Source organism: Sarcophilus harrisii, chromosome 4 (genome assembly GCF_902635505.1).
Source record: "Sarcophilus harrisii chromosome 4, mSarHar1.11, whole genome shotgun sequence".
Classification (NCBI taxonomy): Eukaryota; Metazoa; Chordata; class Mammalia; order Dasyuromorphia; family Dasyuridae; genus Sarcophilus; species Sarcophilus harrisii.
The window spans coordinates 31850657-31867969 of record NC_045429.1 but is presented as its reverse complement, the minus strand read 5'-3'; the positions used below and the strand labels follow the sequence as shown (position 1 = coordinate 31867969).

At 38.8% G+C, this 17313-nt stretch overlaps 1 protein-coding gene across 12 annotated transcripts in view; it reads right to left on the bottom strand.

Moving 5' to 3' along the window:
• EVI5 (ecotropic viral integration site 5) overlaps positions 1 to 17313 on the bottom strand; it is a 206301-nt gene that overhangs the window by 47916 nt on the left and 141072 nt on the right. For all 12 annotated transcript variants that reach the window (XM_031969307.1, XM_031969313.1, XM_031969311.1 and 9 more), the window contains one exon: positions 12956 to 13051. In XM_031969307.1, the coding sequence (XP_031825167.1) occupies positions 12956 to 13051 (96 nt within the window). The remainder of the gene's footprint in view (positions 1 to 12955; positions 13052 to 17313) is intronic.

Sequence of the window (17313 nt, the reverse complement as noted above, 5' to 3'; positions counted from 1 at the left end):
GCCACAATAGAAGCCGCAGGGGGCAGAGCCAGTTCCCTAAGGAAGCTCAAATCTAGTCTCAGCTACTTCCTAGCTGTGTGACCAGGGCCAAGTCCCTGCACCGCTGTCTGCCTCAGTTTCCCCAACTGTAAAATGGAGATAATAGTAATAGCCATGTCCCAGAGTTGTGAGGATAAAATGAGACATTTGTAAAGTACTTTGAAAGCACTATATACACTAGCTATTACTCTTAATTTTCAAACAAAAACATTGAGAGTATTGTTTATTTTCCTACCATTTCCAGGCCATCATGCATGTACTCTAACATGCTAGTCCCCCAGTCAAGAGAGCCTTAGACTCCATCCCTGGAAGACCACCTTATCTTGGCTGGACCCAGGCTTTCAGACACCACTTCCAAACCATGCCCTTCCCTCCCCCCCACTTCCCTTATATTTTGCTCCCCTCCTCCCATTAGATCCTCAGGAAAAAAGACTGTCTGACTTGCCCTACTTCCGTGTATTTCTATAAGACCTCAGTGTTTAGAGCCGTGTCTTACATAATAAGGACTTAATAAATGCTTTATCTATAAATTTTGTCTTGGTCCACGATCAGGCCTTTGGACCATATGTTGAGAATAAACTTATGAAAATAAGTTTGCTTTTCATGGATCTGGCAAATTTGAGAAGGTCAGGTCATAAATTAGAACTCATACCCTTAAAGGAAATAACAGAAACAATTAGTAATCTCTATGTTCGCTTCATGTAGGTTTCAAAATAAATCTAAGGTTATACATAGGATGTGGGTTTTTCTTTGGGAGCCGTATTACAGAAAGTTTGCGGTATTAGAAGGGTCATGACACTGTGCAAGGTATTTAGTCTCAAATACAACTAGAAAGGTTGTATTTCTTAAAACTATATTTAAAAAATTCTCTATCTGTAAAAATATAATTTAAGAAACATGGAGAAAACAGAGTATATAAAAGTTTTTCTACAAATTTTTCCTTTAAAAAAAAAAAAAGGTTAAACGTGGACTTCTAACATATGAACAAACCTTTGTCTACTTTAAATGTTAAGTGGTATTTTTTTTTAATGTTTATATCATGAAACTGTGCTTAAAAGCCACAGAAATAATCATGGCAGGTTATAGTACGGTCATGATTTTTTTGTGTCACTTTAATGACATTTCAAATACATAAATTAGAAAAAGATTTGAATCAATTATATTTGAAATCTTTGTGACTAGTATCAGAAAAACAAATGATTTAAGTAAATCTGTGAACCTGGGTAAGTTAGTCACTCTGATTAAGCTCTGTGACATTACTGAAACATCAATGGCAACCACTAAGCCTTTCTTAGTAAATTCTTACTGATTTGGTACTGCTTTGTAACCAGTCAACTACCTCACTGTCGCTAAAATTTTTTTTGGTAACACTTCAGTCAATGTGGTAAAGATACATGCTTTGCATTAAAAAATTTAAACAAGTTTATTCAGAACTGTAAATGCGGTAAGTGGTGGCCTTTCAGCGACTTCGTGGTGACTCATTTTAAACTTCCAAAAACACATCATACACGTAGCATGTACCACTGATGATAAGAATAAAAAAAGCTTCCTGTCATTTAAAAATATGGAGAAAAAGCCAAAAGATTTTTATATTTCAGTACCTAGAAGAGACAAATAGGGCCATGAAAAGGCATTTCTTAGAGTGGATTGAAGACCAAATCTGAAGAATAGGGAACTAGCCAGGGAGGGGAAATGTTGCCTGCTCTGTAACAGTGGTGCCTAAACACAGTATCTGCTACACTAAAATTTTTAAAGTTTATTACTTTATTAACTTAATTTTTTAAAACTTGTGACTATATTTTCTTGAAATAATTCATAATTGGGGTTTTTCAATCAGTGCCATAAACTAAAAATCCTAGAATAAAAAACTTTCCTGTCAAAAGTTACATACACGGCAGCTAACTGATTTCTTGTTAAATAATGCCTAAAATCAATATAATTCATTCAACTAACCCACGACAATTAAACAAATTGAAAAAATTTGTGCACAAAATTCAATGCTGTTATTCTAAAAAGGCCATTAAACTTATACTACTAGCACTCATTTTAAAATGAATTCTCACATCTCTAAAAGGAACAACTTTTAAAATTTTAATCTTCCCCCCACCCCTGGGGCAATTGGAGTAAGTGACTTGCCCAGGTCACAAAGCTAGGAGGCATTAAATGTCTGAGATCAATTTTGAACTCAGTTTCTCCTGACTTCAGGACTGGTGCTCTATCCACAGCGCCACCTAGCCACCCCTTTAATTTTAATTTTTAAATGTGATTTTAAGTTTTGAACTGTGTCTCTCTATTCCTGTCCTGCACCAGAAAAAGCTACCATTTGGCAAATCTATAAATATTCATAAAGCCAAACTATAAGTACTTCTATTTGTCCCTTCTTTCTCTGGAGGTGGACAGCATGTTACTTCATTGGTTCTTGACAACTGATTTTAGTATTTATAGTATTCAGAATAACTTGATTGTAGATAGTTATTCTTCGAACAATATTACTGTTACTGTCTTGGTTATGCTCAGTTTACCTTTCATTACTTCATGCAAGCCTTTCCATGTTTTTCTAAAATCAACCATCTCATCATTCCTTACAGCATAGTAGTAATCCATCTCAATTATATACCACAATTTATTCAGCCATTTCCCAAGTCATGGGCCAATTTTCTCATCACAAAGAGAAGTGCTATAAATATTTTAGAATTTACAAGTCCTTTTCCTTTTTCTCTGATCACAGCAAACTTTAGACATGTGAATTTATTATATACCAAGCTATTTACCAATAATTCTTATTTTAACTACATAAGACTTCAACATTAGCAACTGACTAAAATTAATTATCTTCATTTGGAGTAGAAAGTATAAATATATTAGAAGACTTATGCTTTCTTTTCCTATTACTAATTTTCTCTAAACATAATTAGTAGTGATGGCTGAGGTCAGGTAATGGTGAAAATTTTCATAGGATTTCATAAACATAAACAACATGTTAAATGAAAAGAAAATTCTATAGCATACTGGAATGTCAGTAAACTGCTTCTTACAGCAATAATTTTAATATTGATCCTTGGAATGAAAATGAGTTATTTTTAACTAAAAATTAAATTAAGATGCAATTTAATTTTAACAAATAGAAGAAATTTTAATAACAGCAATCTAAGACTACTGGGTTAGGGCTTAGAAGACCTGATATTTGATATTTTCTCATCTGTGAAATGGGATCAATATTAGCTTAATTATTTCACATATTTACTGTAAATATTAAATGAAGAAGCGTATGGTGTGAAAGCTCTCTGAAAACCCTAAGCACAAATATAAATATTAACTGGCAAAACACCACCATGAATATACTCAAAGAACAATTCAGAGCAACTGGAAGTTTATTTTTTGCATTTGAAAGCATCTGAAGCACTTGTGAAATGGTCTCAGAAAGTCATTTTTCTCAAGAAGAAATGGATGGCATCCCTCTCTAATGTGCAGGTGACAGGACCAGGAGAGGATCCAAAAAGATCTGGACAGATTGGATTTAGTTAGATAAAATTTATGAGGGATGAATGGAGAATCTTAGACTTATGCTGAAAAAAAATCCATTTTACCCAATTCAAGGGGCAGAACTGGGGTAAAATCACAGCAAATCTGAAAACATGAAGGTATTTCATAGATCTATTTCTGGTTTAATATGAGCCCTCTGCATAATGCATAAGCCACAATGACCCAGCTATACGACCGCCTAAGACTGGACTTCTTTCTTTCCAGACCTCATGTGGGGTTGTGCACGCAGTTCTGGGCACCCCATTTTAGGCAGGATACCAATAAAGTGAGGAGGGTTTGAGGAGACAGGTGCAGGAGGCATTTATAAAGTGCCTACTATGTGCCATGCTCTGTGATAAGCCCTCTGACAAATATTATCTTACTTAATCCTCCCAATGATCCTGCAAGGTGGCTGCTATTGAGACCCTCATTTCACAGATGAAGAAACCAAGGTCATGGGAGTTAAGTGACCTGTCCAGGTCTGCACCAACTAGTCAGGGTCTAAGGCCAGACTGAAAGGCGAGGCCCAGGGCCCAGCCCCTGCTCCCCAGTGGCTTCTCTGCCAGGAGCAGTAGCCCAGAGGGCAGGGTCAGCTCCTATGGAAGAGGAATTAGACTTGTCCTGCTTGGCCCCACAGTGAAACAACAAAAAAGCCAACATCAGTTATCTGAAGAGACGGCCTTCCCCATAACTGAGGCTGTCCCGCAACGGAAGGGGCTCTCTTGGGAAGTAGGAGAGAGCCCTCCGGGGAAGACTTCAAGCCAACGGCTGTGGGAGGACCGTCTGACACACAGCAAGGATGTGCTTGCTCAGATGTGGTTTGGACTAGATGGCCTATGAAATTCCTTCTAAGCCTGAGATTCTGTGATCCCATGAAAAAAGAAAAATATTTTAATATGGAAAAAAAGAAAAATATTTTAATATGGAAAAAAAAAGAACACAAGTCCCCAAATTGATGCAGTTTAAAGGCAGTCTTTAAAGAAAAAATGTTCTTTAGTTAATTCAGATAATCAAAAAACACATACAACAAAAAAACTGACTCCAGACTTCCTAAAATAATTTGCAAGAAAGTTCAGGCAACTAGGGGCAGAGAAATCAATACAACTTAGAAGTGTATAGTCGATGCTAACCATGCCAATATCAGCAATTTTACATTATTCCTTCATTATAAGGGGTTAAATGGTAAAAGTTTTATCCCTGGATTTCCTTCAAGTCTAGTGACCTGGCACACCGATTTAAACCCAGCTCCCTCATTCCAAGTCAGAATAGTGTTTCGAGTAGATGCTATTTAAACCCAAAGCAGTTGGGAACACTGACCATCTGAGCTATTCCTAGAGGTTACCTCCTGGGCAAAGGAACAAAAGCCTGTCAGGAGTGTGCATCTGTCCCTAAATTCAGAGTTCCCTCATGTCTATGTAAATAACAGCTGTCTTGTACAACTTTAACTTTGTCACAGGATGTTAGAAATCTCAACATGCTTTTTAACTATCCTTCTTTAAAAATATTCAGTTCCCAGCTATGCTCACTTGGGCCTCAGTTTCTTTATATGACTAACTTCATACAGTAATGTAAAACTTTGAGGGTAAAGAACAGGTCAAATCCAAAAGAAAGATCAGCTCCCTATTTACTATTTCCCTACCAATTCTTTCCACAATCTGCTACTTTGCAAATTCGGCCCATTTCTCTGGACTATGCCCTATGGAGTAAGCATAACTTGTCTAATCTCCCTTCTTCATGCCAGCTTTTTGAATCTCAGAACCCAGGGATCATGTCTCCTTGTCCCCAAGCCTATCAATTGCCAACAGTCAGAGATGTGATTTTCTGATTTAAACTAAAAGCCAGCACCGGAGAGCTAGAAGGTGCCTCAGAGGCCATTCAGTCAACTAGCACCTGCAGAAGTCTCCCTGCAGCCTTGCCAACAAGGCCTTTTGGTGCCCAGGCTTTTCTTGAAAAACAGCTTAGTGAGTCTTTACTGGGCCTGTATCCCAAAGAGATCATAAAGAAGGGAAAGGGACCTGTATGTGCATGAATGTTTGTGGCAGCCCTGTTTGTAGTGGCAAGGAACTGGAAACTGTGTGGATGCCCATCAACTGGAGAATGGCTGAATAAATGAGGGTATATGAATGTTATGGAATATTATTGTTCTGTAATAAACAACCAGCAGGATGATTTCAGAGAAGTCTGGAGAGACCTACAGGAACTGATGCTAAGTGAAGTGAGTAGAACGACAACAATAAGATTATATGATGATCAACTGTGAGAAGATTCAAAGAAATTCCAATAGACCGTGATGGAAAGAGGCATTTGCATCCAGAGAGAGGACAATGGAGACTAAATGTGGAAATATGTTTAGAACAACTGGACATGTTTAACCTATCTTGGATTATTTGCTGTAGAGGGGAGAGTGGGAGGGAGGGAGAAAAATCTGGAACACAACATTTTTCAGGGGTGATTGTTGAAAACTGTCTTCGCATGTATTTTGAAAAATAAAAAGCTACTATAATTTTTAAAACAATAAAGCATCTGAGACTAATAATTGTTCAAGATGTAGCCCAACAAGGGACCATGTCTTGAACATTCAATTTTCTGATGCAGCCAGAAAAGTTCTGAGGGTTTCTTGGCTGCTATTTCATAACCTGAAGTCACACCAAGTGTGCAGTTAAAATGCTGAGACCTTGTTCACTGTTGTGTATCTGTGCTTGATCTTTCCTGCTTGGGTGAAGGGATCTGCTGCGACCCAAGCACAGAATGTCACCCTCATCTCTTACCAGGAGCCACTGTCCTAGTCTTCTGAGAGCTGTCTGAAATAAATTCTGTCATCCAATCCAGCTATCCCTCAGTCTGAGTTCCTGACAAATGTGACCTAAATGGCATCTATGTGGTAGCCCAAGTCTTTGATAAAAATACTGAGTAGAAGAGGCTCAAGCTGGAGCCCTCCCATGGAGACTTCCTCCCCAGCTATTCAAACTCGTTAATGATGAATTTTGGTTCATTTACATCATCCATTCCAATCCACCTCAATGTCTTATTGTAGCTCACATCTTTCTAACTTCTCCAAAGCAAAACACAAGAAACTTTGCATAATGTTTTGTTGAACTCCTATCATGTGACACCTCTGGCATTTCTCTCGTTTGCCCAAAAAGAAAACGGAATTCCTTGGCACAAGCTGTTCTTGGGGAAGCGATGCTGGTCTGATCAGTGACCATGTAACGCAGCACGGCGGGCCATCAGGAAGGGTCCTTAAGACCTGGGGCAGACAGAACCTGCCTCCGATGCAGAAGAGCCTTCTGGACGACTTGGGGAGCCATTTACCTTTGTGACCGAGATTTTTCATGTATAAAATAAGGCAGCACCTAACTCCCTGGGGCTGTGGTGAGGTTCAGGAGCGTATACGTATCAAGTCTTTCCCACACTGACATACCAGAGGACCCGCTAAGCTTCTCGCCTCCATAGGTGGGAGGTATCAGCTCTGCTTTTCTGAAAGCCAGGACATCGGCCCCTCTGTGGCACTGAGGCATGGGTCCCATTTCCTAGCATCCAGCAAAGATCACAGCGGGCGTCCAGCACTCATTCATGACTGCTTTTCTGTGTTCTAGGTTTCAGTGCGTCCCGCCCGGTCTGATGCTCTGAACTCCCAGAGGACAACTAAACGCCAACCGGTCATGCCCTCTTTGGGACAACTAGGCCTCAGGTGCTAAAGCCAGGATCCCTGAGGGTAACCTTAGCACCCAGGCTTGCCCAAGGGGTGACTTAATATAAAATCTTGCTCAGGAGCCCCTTTGGGATGAAATCTGACATGACTTCCTTAGACAAGAATGCGATAGGCCCAGACATGAAAGAAGCTGGCACAAAACAAGAGGCTCGTCTGTCTGAACGCAGGGTGCCCTCTCCCCACGAAGGCAATCTGACTTCCCTAAACCGTGGGGGGGGTCTTGTAACCACGGTCATAGCCACCGGGTGGCCCGAGGAGAGCACCCCAGAGAGGCCTGATTGCAAGCGGGCCTCTCTTCTTCGACAGACCACCAGTCTTCCTGCCTCGAGTGGCTGAAAGACAGGGCTATGTCTCAACATCAAAATCCATCAACTGTTTCCTCAGTGTACAGGGCACAGGAAAAGGCTGTTTGAGGATGATTTATGAGAAGGAATTTCCAATCTTTCAAGAAATTCTCCCTTGGTCCAAGGCTTGGGTTTGTTCCCTACGCAGGGAGAGATGGCTCTAGGGCTAGATCCTCCAGAGAGATTTCTGTGGTGCTCAATATCTTAGAATAGAAAAAATAGGGGGTGGAAAGGACAAGGAGAGAAAGACTGTGAACCTCATGGAACAATGAAGGTTTCTAGCTTTGTAAATGAAAGGGTAGAGAAATGGGAAGGCAAGTGATTTAAGCACATTAGTTTCCTCAACTCTGAAAACAACTTCTTCTGTTTGTTTGTTATTATAAATTTCCTCATTTTTCTTACATTATGACGCCTCACATTTACATGCAAAATTGGAGCTGACCTTAAGAGAAAATAACAGGTATTTCCCAATAGCAGAATATTTTTTACGAGTGAAGCACACAAAAAAGCAGCCGGGTGGTTCAGGGGTCCTGCTGGGACTCAGGAAGACCTGAGTTCAAATCTGACCTCAGAAATGTACTAGCTGGGTGACCCTGGGCAAATCTATGGGAAGGAAATGGCTAACCACTCCAACATCTTGCCAAGAAAACCCCACAGACAGCATAGTTCCTGGGGGCATGTGTGATTCTTACAGGATGTGATGATGATGATACAGATGTGGAAGCGGGGGGAGCAGAGGGGGTCACACAGCTGGGCTGCAGCTGCCTCTGAAATCAGGTCTTCCACTTTGGGCCTAACTCTACTGGGCACCTATAGTAGGCAAGGCCTACTCGTACAAGGTGCTGGCAACACAAAGAAAAGCAGAAGGATTTCCATTATAAGGGGAGTCTGCCTCTCCCCCACCCCGAGCCAGGTGGCCATGGGCCATGAGATATTCTGGGCACCAGGCATACAACCAGGAGATGTCATGGCCACTTCAGGAAGCATCTCCTGGACCCAACCAGTGAAAGCAGAGGAAGGTTTATAAAGAGGAACAGTAGCACAATGAGGCTGGAAGGGCAGGCGAGGACCTTAAATGCCCAGCTGGGGAGCTTCTACTTTATCCTAAAGATTGGCAGTTCCCCAAGTGCAGTTCAGAGACCCTGAGGGTGAAACAATTTTCACGAAACAACTCGGATACCGTAATTTTTAACATGATGAACAGCAATAGCTGCAACATGCATTAACGAAAGCTCTTTGGGGTCCTCCAGAACTTTTAGACCTAAATGTCTGAGAATCACTGGCCTCGGCAATGTCACAAGGACGGCCGAGTGGAAAATGGACTGGAGAGGGAAGAGCCTGGGAAGTGGACGAGCGGGTATGAGGCTTTGCCAGAGAGAACCAGAGTAGGGAAAGCTGGCAAAGGGTGGGGATTGTGTGAGTGCAGCGAGGGTCACGAGAAAAGTCGCTGGGGAGGTACAATGGTAAATGACAAGGGGGAGGGAGCAATGAAAAAGAGGGAAAAGTCCAGGGGGAACTCTGAAATGACAAGCCTGGGGCACTGGCAAGATGGAGGTGCCCATGAGAGGAAAAGAGCAAGCTCCCCTTTGGACTTGTTGAGTCTGAGATGCTTGTGGGACATTTGGGGCAAAATGTGTCCAGCAAGCAGTTGACAGTGCGTCCCTATTCCTGAAAGTCATTTTGTCCCAAATGAAGAGATAGCCAAGGGTCAAGACAGAGAGTGAAATGACAGATGATTAGCAAAATACTAATACATGTGTGAAACTAAGAACAAACAAATGAAGAACAATGTTAACTAGAGTTCAGGAGGAAGTTAGACCGAGATAAAGAGATCTGGGTAGAAAGGGGGTATCTGAATGATAGGAGCTGATGAAATTTCCAATGAAAATAAGAGAGTATGAAAAAAGAGGACAAAAGAGCACTGAAGAAGGCAGATAACAGTATAACCAGGAAAGAATACTATCACTGAAGTCAAGGACTGATGGTGTCTGGGGTGAAGAAGTTGGATTTCTGTAAATATCAAAAGCTCCACAGGATTGGGACTGAGAAAAGGTCCTTGGATTTAGCACTGAACTGATAGCATTTGACAAAGCAGCTTCTGCTGAGTGGCCGACCAGGGAGTTTGCAACAAGAAGGAAGGGATTGGTAAAATAGAGGCAAGTCCTCTCCTCCCCCCTCCTCTTTCAGGCCTTTTTATACTATCTTTCCTCATGAAAATGTAAGCTCCTTGAGAATTGAGATTGTCTAGTCTGCTAGTATTTTTATCTCTAGTGAACAGTGCCTATATAGTTAAATATTGAATATATACTCTTATCTACCTATCAAAAAAGCAAGAAAAGAGAGTCAACAAAGCATTTTTATAATGCACAGAAGAGAACAGTAGGAAGTTCAGAAGGAAACACAGACAAGCAGGACAGCTTTAAAAAATAACATTTAATTTATCATATACTTTTTTTTTAGAAAAAATAAACTACATGCAATATATTGGAAGTTTTACATATTTTTCAGTTCTGCTTTATATTTGGAGATGTACCTTTTTGTGTGTATGAAGTCCAGAATTTAAAAAAAAAAAAAAAAAAAAAGCAAAACTCTAGTCTATATAGCAAATGAAAGAAACTGAGTCAGAACTCTGATTATCAGGATGACAGTACTTGGAAATTCTGGATTCTTAAGTTCTGCAAATCACTTCTGATGCTTGGATTCTGATCCTCTAACAAAGTCATCACATTCAATCACAGTAATCACTTTCAAATAAATTATAATATATGCTTAAAGTGACTTAATAAACCAATTTATAAATGCCTTATTGTTAAGAGCCACACCAAAAGAACAAATGATCAACAAGAGAAATGTAAGTACTTCAGAGTGTCTTGCTTTCATGTGATCAGTAAATAGTCTATAGTTGAACCTCCATGGTAAGCCAGGACTAAAACACAGACAATCTGTATTCATTTTTTTTTTTTTTTTTACTACATTTAAGAAGGTAAAAAAGTATACAGTCTATTTTAGAATAATTTTTTTCAACCCCCCTCCCCCAGAACCTAGCATTTTAATACAAATAGTTTCAGGTATTAAAAGGAATACTCATTTACTTTCAAAATTCACTTATGTGGAATACCTCATTCCCAAACAGTGCCAAATAAATGAAACAACAATGTAAACTGCAGTACTACATTACAGAACGTAGTGTGTGAAAGTAACCTAACCAGGAATAATAACCACACACATTTTACAAAATGCAGTATTACAAATACTGCAAGTGTCATTACCTGTACCACAGGCTGGTGGCTGAGGCTGGGCGATCACTTTCCCTGGGGATAGCTTAGGGAGGTCACATGACAAGCATGGGGTGAAGTTGGAACTCTGTGCCTTGGGATGCCAAGGCTAGGGCTCTTCACGCCCCTGATACTCTCAAAGTTCACCAAGGAGCCTCTAAAATGACCAAAATTTCACTTCCACACAAGTACACTTTGGGCAGTTAGAGCTACCAATGACTGCCCCTTTTGCTATATCCTTATAGAAATCAAGTATTTCCAAAAGTTGGCCAATAAATGTCAATTGTTTGCAAGTTTCACTTTAAGGGCTACATGCAAGAGCACACTGCAAATGAAGTCTCTAAATGTGGAGAAAGCACTGGCTAGTAAATCAATTTCTCTCTTCCTTAAGAGCAAGGGTCTACTGAGATTCAGAACACAAACTCCAGGCCTAAAGACAAGTTCTCCCCCTGGTGGAATTTAAATGTACATACTGAAGTTTTTCTAAGATGAAGAAAAAAGAATGTTTTGTTTTCAGTGGAAAGAATGCCTTAGTCCATGTTAAAAACCTGACAAGCAGAAAGACTGTGTCATGGACTTGATCACTGCATGGTAACAAAAAAAGTCAATCATTACGAAACTTCTTGAACTGTGCCATATATGTAACAGTACTAATAGGATAACAACAAATTGATACTGTAAATTTTCTTACATTTTCTTTTATAAAGTAATGATAGTTTTAAATAACTTTGTAAATGACCTTCCATCCTTTGATACTCTCCAGCAAGTATTGACCAAAATTAGCATCTCCTTAACCATACTGCAATCACAGAAGTTATTTCATTTAAAGCTCCTATTTTACTTTTCTATTGGTAGGACATATGAAAAAAAGTGTGAAAGGATGACAAATTCATATCCAACTTTCTAATAAGGACAACAGTGATAATTAAAGAAAAACACATCATAAGAGTGCTCAAGCATGATGTTACCTGAATAATATGCTTTGTGAAAAATATTCTAAAGAAATGCAAAGGTATACTTTTATTAATTTTCAAATAATAAAAGGGTCCTATTTTTATATATAATCTAGATTTAAGATAGAGAAATAATGTGTTAATTGGACAATAAAAGTCATCTGAATGTTGAAGTTTGAAATTTAAAGGATTCATTTTTACAAAGCACACAGTTTTGAGATTTAATTTAAAGACAAAAAGAAGATAAAAAGGGAGTTTTATATAAAGAAGAAGTGGCTGATAGACTAGACTAACATACACTAGAAAAAGAGAGAAGAAAAATTTACGACCTTTGAAAATAGGAAGTCAAAGGGAATGTGCTTGTCCTACTCCCTGTAGTAAGGAAAAGTAGGAAAAGCAGATAATTTAGTCAGAGGACCATAAAACACAAAGCTTAGCACATAATAGTTCTCAAGCGATTTCTCTGTAATGATACTAACGTGAGTCACAACAGCACTGGACAGACTAAGGAGAAGAAAATTCTTTCCTCGGGGAAGAGAACAACCATTTATGAAATGCCTACTATATGCCACACTCTGTCCTAAGTGTTTTACAAATATTTTCTCAATTGATCCTCACAACAACCCTGAGAGGTGGGTGCAACTCCATCTCCATTTTGCAGAAGAGAAAACTGAGGCAGACAGCATATCCTGTGCAGGGCCTGAGGTGAGATCTAAAAGCAGAGTTTCCAGATTCCAGACCCAGGGGTCCTGTTCTAAGGCAAATACAGGTAGTGTGCCTTAAGAAAAAATGGGGTCAGAAAATTGGTAAGCCATCACATAACAAACTAATACTTTCCTCAGATGAACTTTGCTCCTACCCCTACTTTATAGTAGAAAGAAGTTGATGGCCAAGCACTGGCAGCCAGAAAAGTCAGGTGTAGGAGGGCTTATTAGACACCATCTTTTTCAGGTAGACAACTCTGTTAGTTGCCCTGAATTTTCCACACAGAAGTAGAACAGCCTCCCCATTGGCAGGGAGCTAACGCCAGGCAAGGCTCAAGAACGCAGGAGAAAGGAACAAACCCCATCCCGTTACGCTGTAGAGCAACTCCTCTCTCCCACCAGGTACCTGAATCTCCAGTTCAGCGATATGTTGCCTCAGTTCAGCCACTGCAGCAATGCTGTCTGCTTCTCGAAGACGTACTGCCATCACTTCCTCTTTATTCTGGGGAGATAGAGAAAGCAATGAACAGGTGGACACAGTTCTCTGAAGTAAATCTCTTCTAAAATCAGAAAACATGAAAAATTGCATTGCTAAGGAAAACAAACAGGACACCATCTACTGAACTTAAAATGACTTCATGTGCTGGGGTATTTTATCTAAACAATCCTATTTACGCTTAAGCAAATTTTAATATGTAAATTGATAGTTTTCCATGGTTGCTTTTAAAGGTGGAAGAGCAGTCAAGTCAAGAAACAGTGGCCACGACATCTGGTGCCTTTCTCTTGCACTCCAACTAATAACATTTGTGCTGGCAGTAGTGGGGTTAGATAATAAAGTGAAAATTACAAAGGTCCCCTGTAGAGGGCTGAAACTATTGAGTCAATGCACTGAGGTCGTGACTGCTGAGCGCCAGAGGCTAACTACAGACTGGACAATACTCTATGGGCATGTGCTTGGGAAATGGCCCTTCCCACTATCCTGTGCTGGCTCAATGATTGGTATATACAGAGGAGTGTAGGAGGGACTAGGGGGTGGAATAAAAGGAGCCAGGGTCACACTCTTGGTGGTAGATGAGGGAGAAGGAGGTCGCGGAGATTCTGCTGCTATTCTGTTTAATCCTGAATCTAAAGACCAAGAATAAAGACTAAGGCCTTTTGCTCATCCTGACTCTGGCTGATTCTGGGGTGTCCTGGTTGCTAGCGCGGTCATCACAGTCCCCTTCCCCCAATCCAAGTCCCTCAACACAAGAACAGTTTTTACTACTGTGGGTTATACCAGTGAAAGTTAGAAATGTAATTTACATTTTAGCCAACATAACAGATAACATGACAAAAATTCTCCTGGTTCACCCTGCAAAGACCTGCAATAACAGAAGTGAACACCGATGCTCTTGCCTCATATTTAGTGATCCACAGGAACAAGACAAAGTTTATCTACTTGGTCAAGAAAGACTCCTAAGTGTAGACAATTTTAACCTTTTAAATTAAACCATATGTAGTACAAATGAGGTTATTAATATTAACTTGGGTCAAGGCATTCACTGTCTAGAAATATTTTAGCCAGCCCCTATTATTCTAGCTCTATTAAATTTCTAATTAGAAAAATTATACACTAAATGTGAAGGATCTCTCAGAAAACTAATGGTCAACAGAATGCTTTCATTATATTCTAATGCTTGTCTTGCTTTCCTTAAAGTCTAGTTCATTTTTGATAAATTTGCCTATCTTTGTAAAAGTATAATATTGGAGAATTAAAGGATTGTATCTCTAAATACATTTGTGACAGATGCCTCATTAGGCACAGACTAGAACTTAATGAATGCCTTTCATTTGATGGACTAAAGTATAAATTAAAGATGAATTTCCCTGTATAGATTTTGGAACCAAAAAAAAAAAAAAAAAAAAAAAAGGTTCAGCTTCAGAGTAAGGATTGTGATGAAATGAGTTCGAATATTTCCTTGTTCCTTGTATTTTGTTTTTCCTTAATAAAATGACTTTTCAAATTGTTTTGGTAAAGATTGGCAGTTAAGTTTAAAAAGTTCTATTTTTTGCACTTTTATGTGATTATGAAGAAATTTAAAAATTCTCAAGTCTCCATATTAATCAACTAAAATAACTTTTGTAATCTAATATACATTTATATAAAGTGTCATATTTAGCATATGAGGATAAGATGACTTCAAAAATTATTCAAACATATTGTTAATTCTAGTCATTATGACAGGCTGTCCAAATTGTACTAGAATTCAATACTGTTAAACAGCTGAAAGCTCCAGTGCTACTATTTCTGATGTGTCAGCTGTGGCACTTTCCTTCTCAAGTGACCTAGTATTTAACTGCTGGACACTGTATTTCTTTTCTTCATTTTCAGTCTATGGTATCTACATGCTTTACACACACAGACATAGACACACTTATTTCCCAATAAGAACACAAGCAGGGATTGCTGCTACCTTCATTTCATCCTTTAAAGTTTGGCAAGGTGCTAGATACTGACTGATGAATGAATTAAAAGCCAGGGAGAAATGTGTCCAACAAGCAGTCAAACAGTGCATCTCTATTCCTCACCTACAACTGATCTCACAGATTCACTGAGTAAATAATGACAAACTGCAGTCCTTGAATATTATCAGTATGTAGCAAGTTTCAAATCTGTTTATTTCATTGACACAAAGAAAGCATTTCCATTAAGAAATTAATAAATTTTTGGCCATGAAAAAACTTGTTTTGATTAATAAAATGTTAAGTCTTTGACAAGTTCCATTAATTCCAGAAACACTGTTATAAAAACAACAGTCAAAGGATTCTTAAAATGGTGTCTGGAATCCATAGGGATCCATGGATACATCCAATTTCAAGGAGTCTGTGAATTTGGATGGCAAAAAAAAAAAAAAAAAAAAAAAAATCATACCTTTATTTTCAGAAATGTCTAACCAAAACTTACTATTTCCTTCAAGTGTATATTATTTTTTAAAATGCTCTCCTGAAAAGGGGTCCATAGACTTCCCCAGTAGGCCAATGGGGTCTAGGACACAAAAATGATGAAGAACTCCTGTTTTAAGTAAAACTTGATAAATGAAGGATAACACGTGCATCTTAGTTCCAAGACCCGGTTGTGGTTTACATGGCTGGGTCTGACTGAGTGTGAATGCTGGTAATCTGTTAACTTCCATTTCCTTATTTAAATATCAGAATAAATGCTACCAGCCTATTAGCTTAGGAGCAAAGCCTACTGTGAAGGCCATTAAGAGACTTTCAACATCTACTCTGAAAACTGCCAAACCCTACACTAATATAAGGTTTGAAATTCAATAGATGAAAGTTAAAGCTGAAACATGAAGAGACCTGGTGAAGTCATACAAGTTAAACTAATGTAACTTCATTCAATAATTTTTTTTTTTTGGGGGGGGAGGTGGAGAATAAACTAAGTTATTTACCAAAAAGCTCCTCTTTGGTATGTATGAATGTCAGCCTCACATACAGATTTCTGTCATTGGAATTGAAACAGTTCTACATATTTATAAGGATGTAATTTCATCTCTGGCTTTTAGTGACACTGATAAACCACTTGAACTTCACTCAGGTTTGCAATGTCACTAGAACTAGTTGATGGAATTACAGCTTTATGTGCACCACCGAAAGTCTGTTATTTTCTTATCATAAATATAAATATCATAAATAAAGCAGGAAGGAATAGTTAAGTGTCATCACTCCGTCCCCTCTCTCTAAACAGGACCACAACCCAACCTAGTCTGGAAAGATTATTATCTAATCTATTTTTAAAAATTCCATTGCTGCCAGTAATCCATTTTAAAGCTTGCATATGCTCAATGTCCTGTGCATAGCAACTTCAGAAAAATAAATGAATTACCTCCACATCATAAAACTTTCTTCAAAAAAACCTTTTTTTTTTCTTTTGAAAAAAGTCAAATGAAAAATAAGATGAAAGAAAAGCTTTTGTCCTCATGTAGATTTGCACAGATTACCTATAGAATGTTCATTTGAATTTATATAAAATATTCTAGCATCAATCACATACTCTGGCATAATGAACTGAGAACAGATCTCAGTTTGGAAGACCTGGATGTACTCTCCATCCAGGCACATATACTAGCTGTGCATCTGCTTAACCTCTCAGTCAAGGCATCTATGAGATACAAGGGACAGAACAGTTGCCTATCTATATTAGCAGAGGTCACAACAATGAATGAAAATAAAACTAGCAACAAACTGGTTTTTATTTTGGATTAGAGAAAAAAAGGATGCAAATTCATTTTTAAGCTCTTAAAGCTTCTGTCCTATACTCAGATGGGTTTTCAAAAGATAATATTTATTTACTTTGTGCTAGGTAAAATGACAAAGGCATGAGATCCAGCAGCAGCAGCACAGCTTGGCTAAGAAGCCAAGCTTTTACTGGAACAGGGGGCCAATTACTTCATTTTTCAGGTAACTCTCTAAAACAGGGGGGCTCTGAACTTTTTTGTGTGGGTCACCTGTTGGGCAGGAGCATCATGAAGCCTTTCTCAGCTATGTTTTTAAAATAAAATGTTACTTTACAAAGATAACCTACGATATGGAAATATAGCCATCAAAATATTAGAAGCACAAGTTGAAAGTCCCCAACTGAAGAGCTTCTCCCCAAGACTTTGTTGCAGAGCAGGCATTGAGATGGGTATGAGTGAAGGAAAATTTCTCATCAGAAGTTCACCATTCCAATGGAACCACAGCTCTGGTCTCTCCCCCTTATCCCTAATCCCTTACATA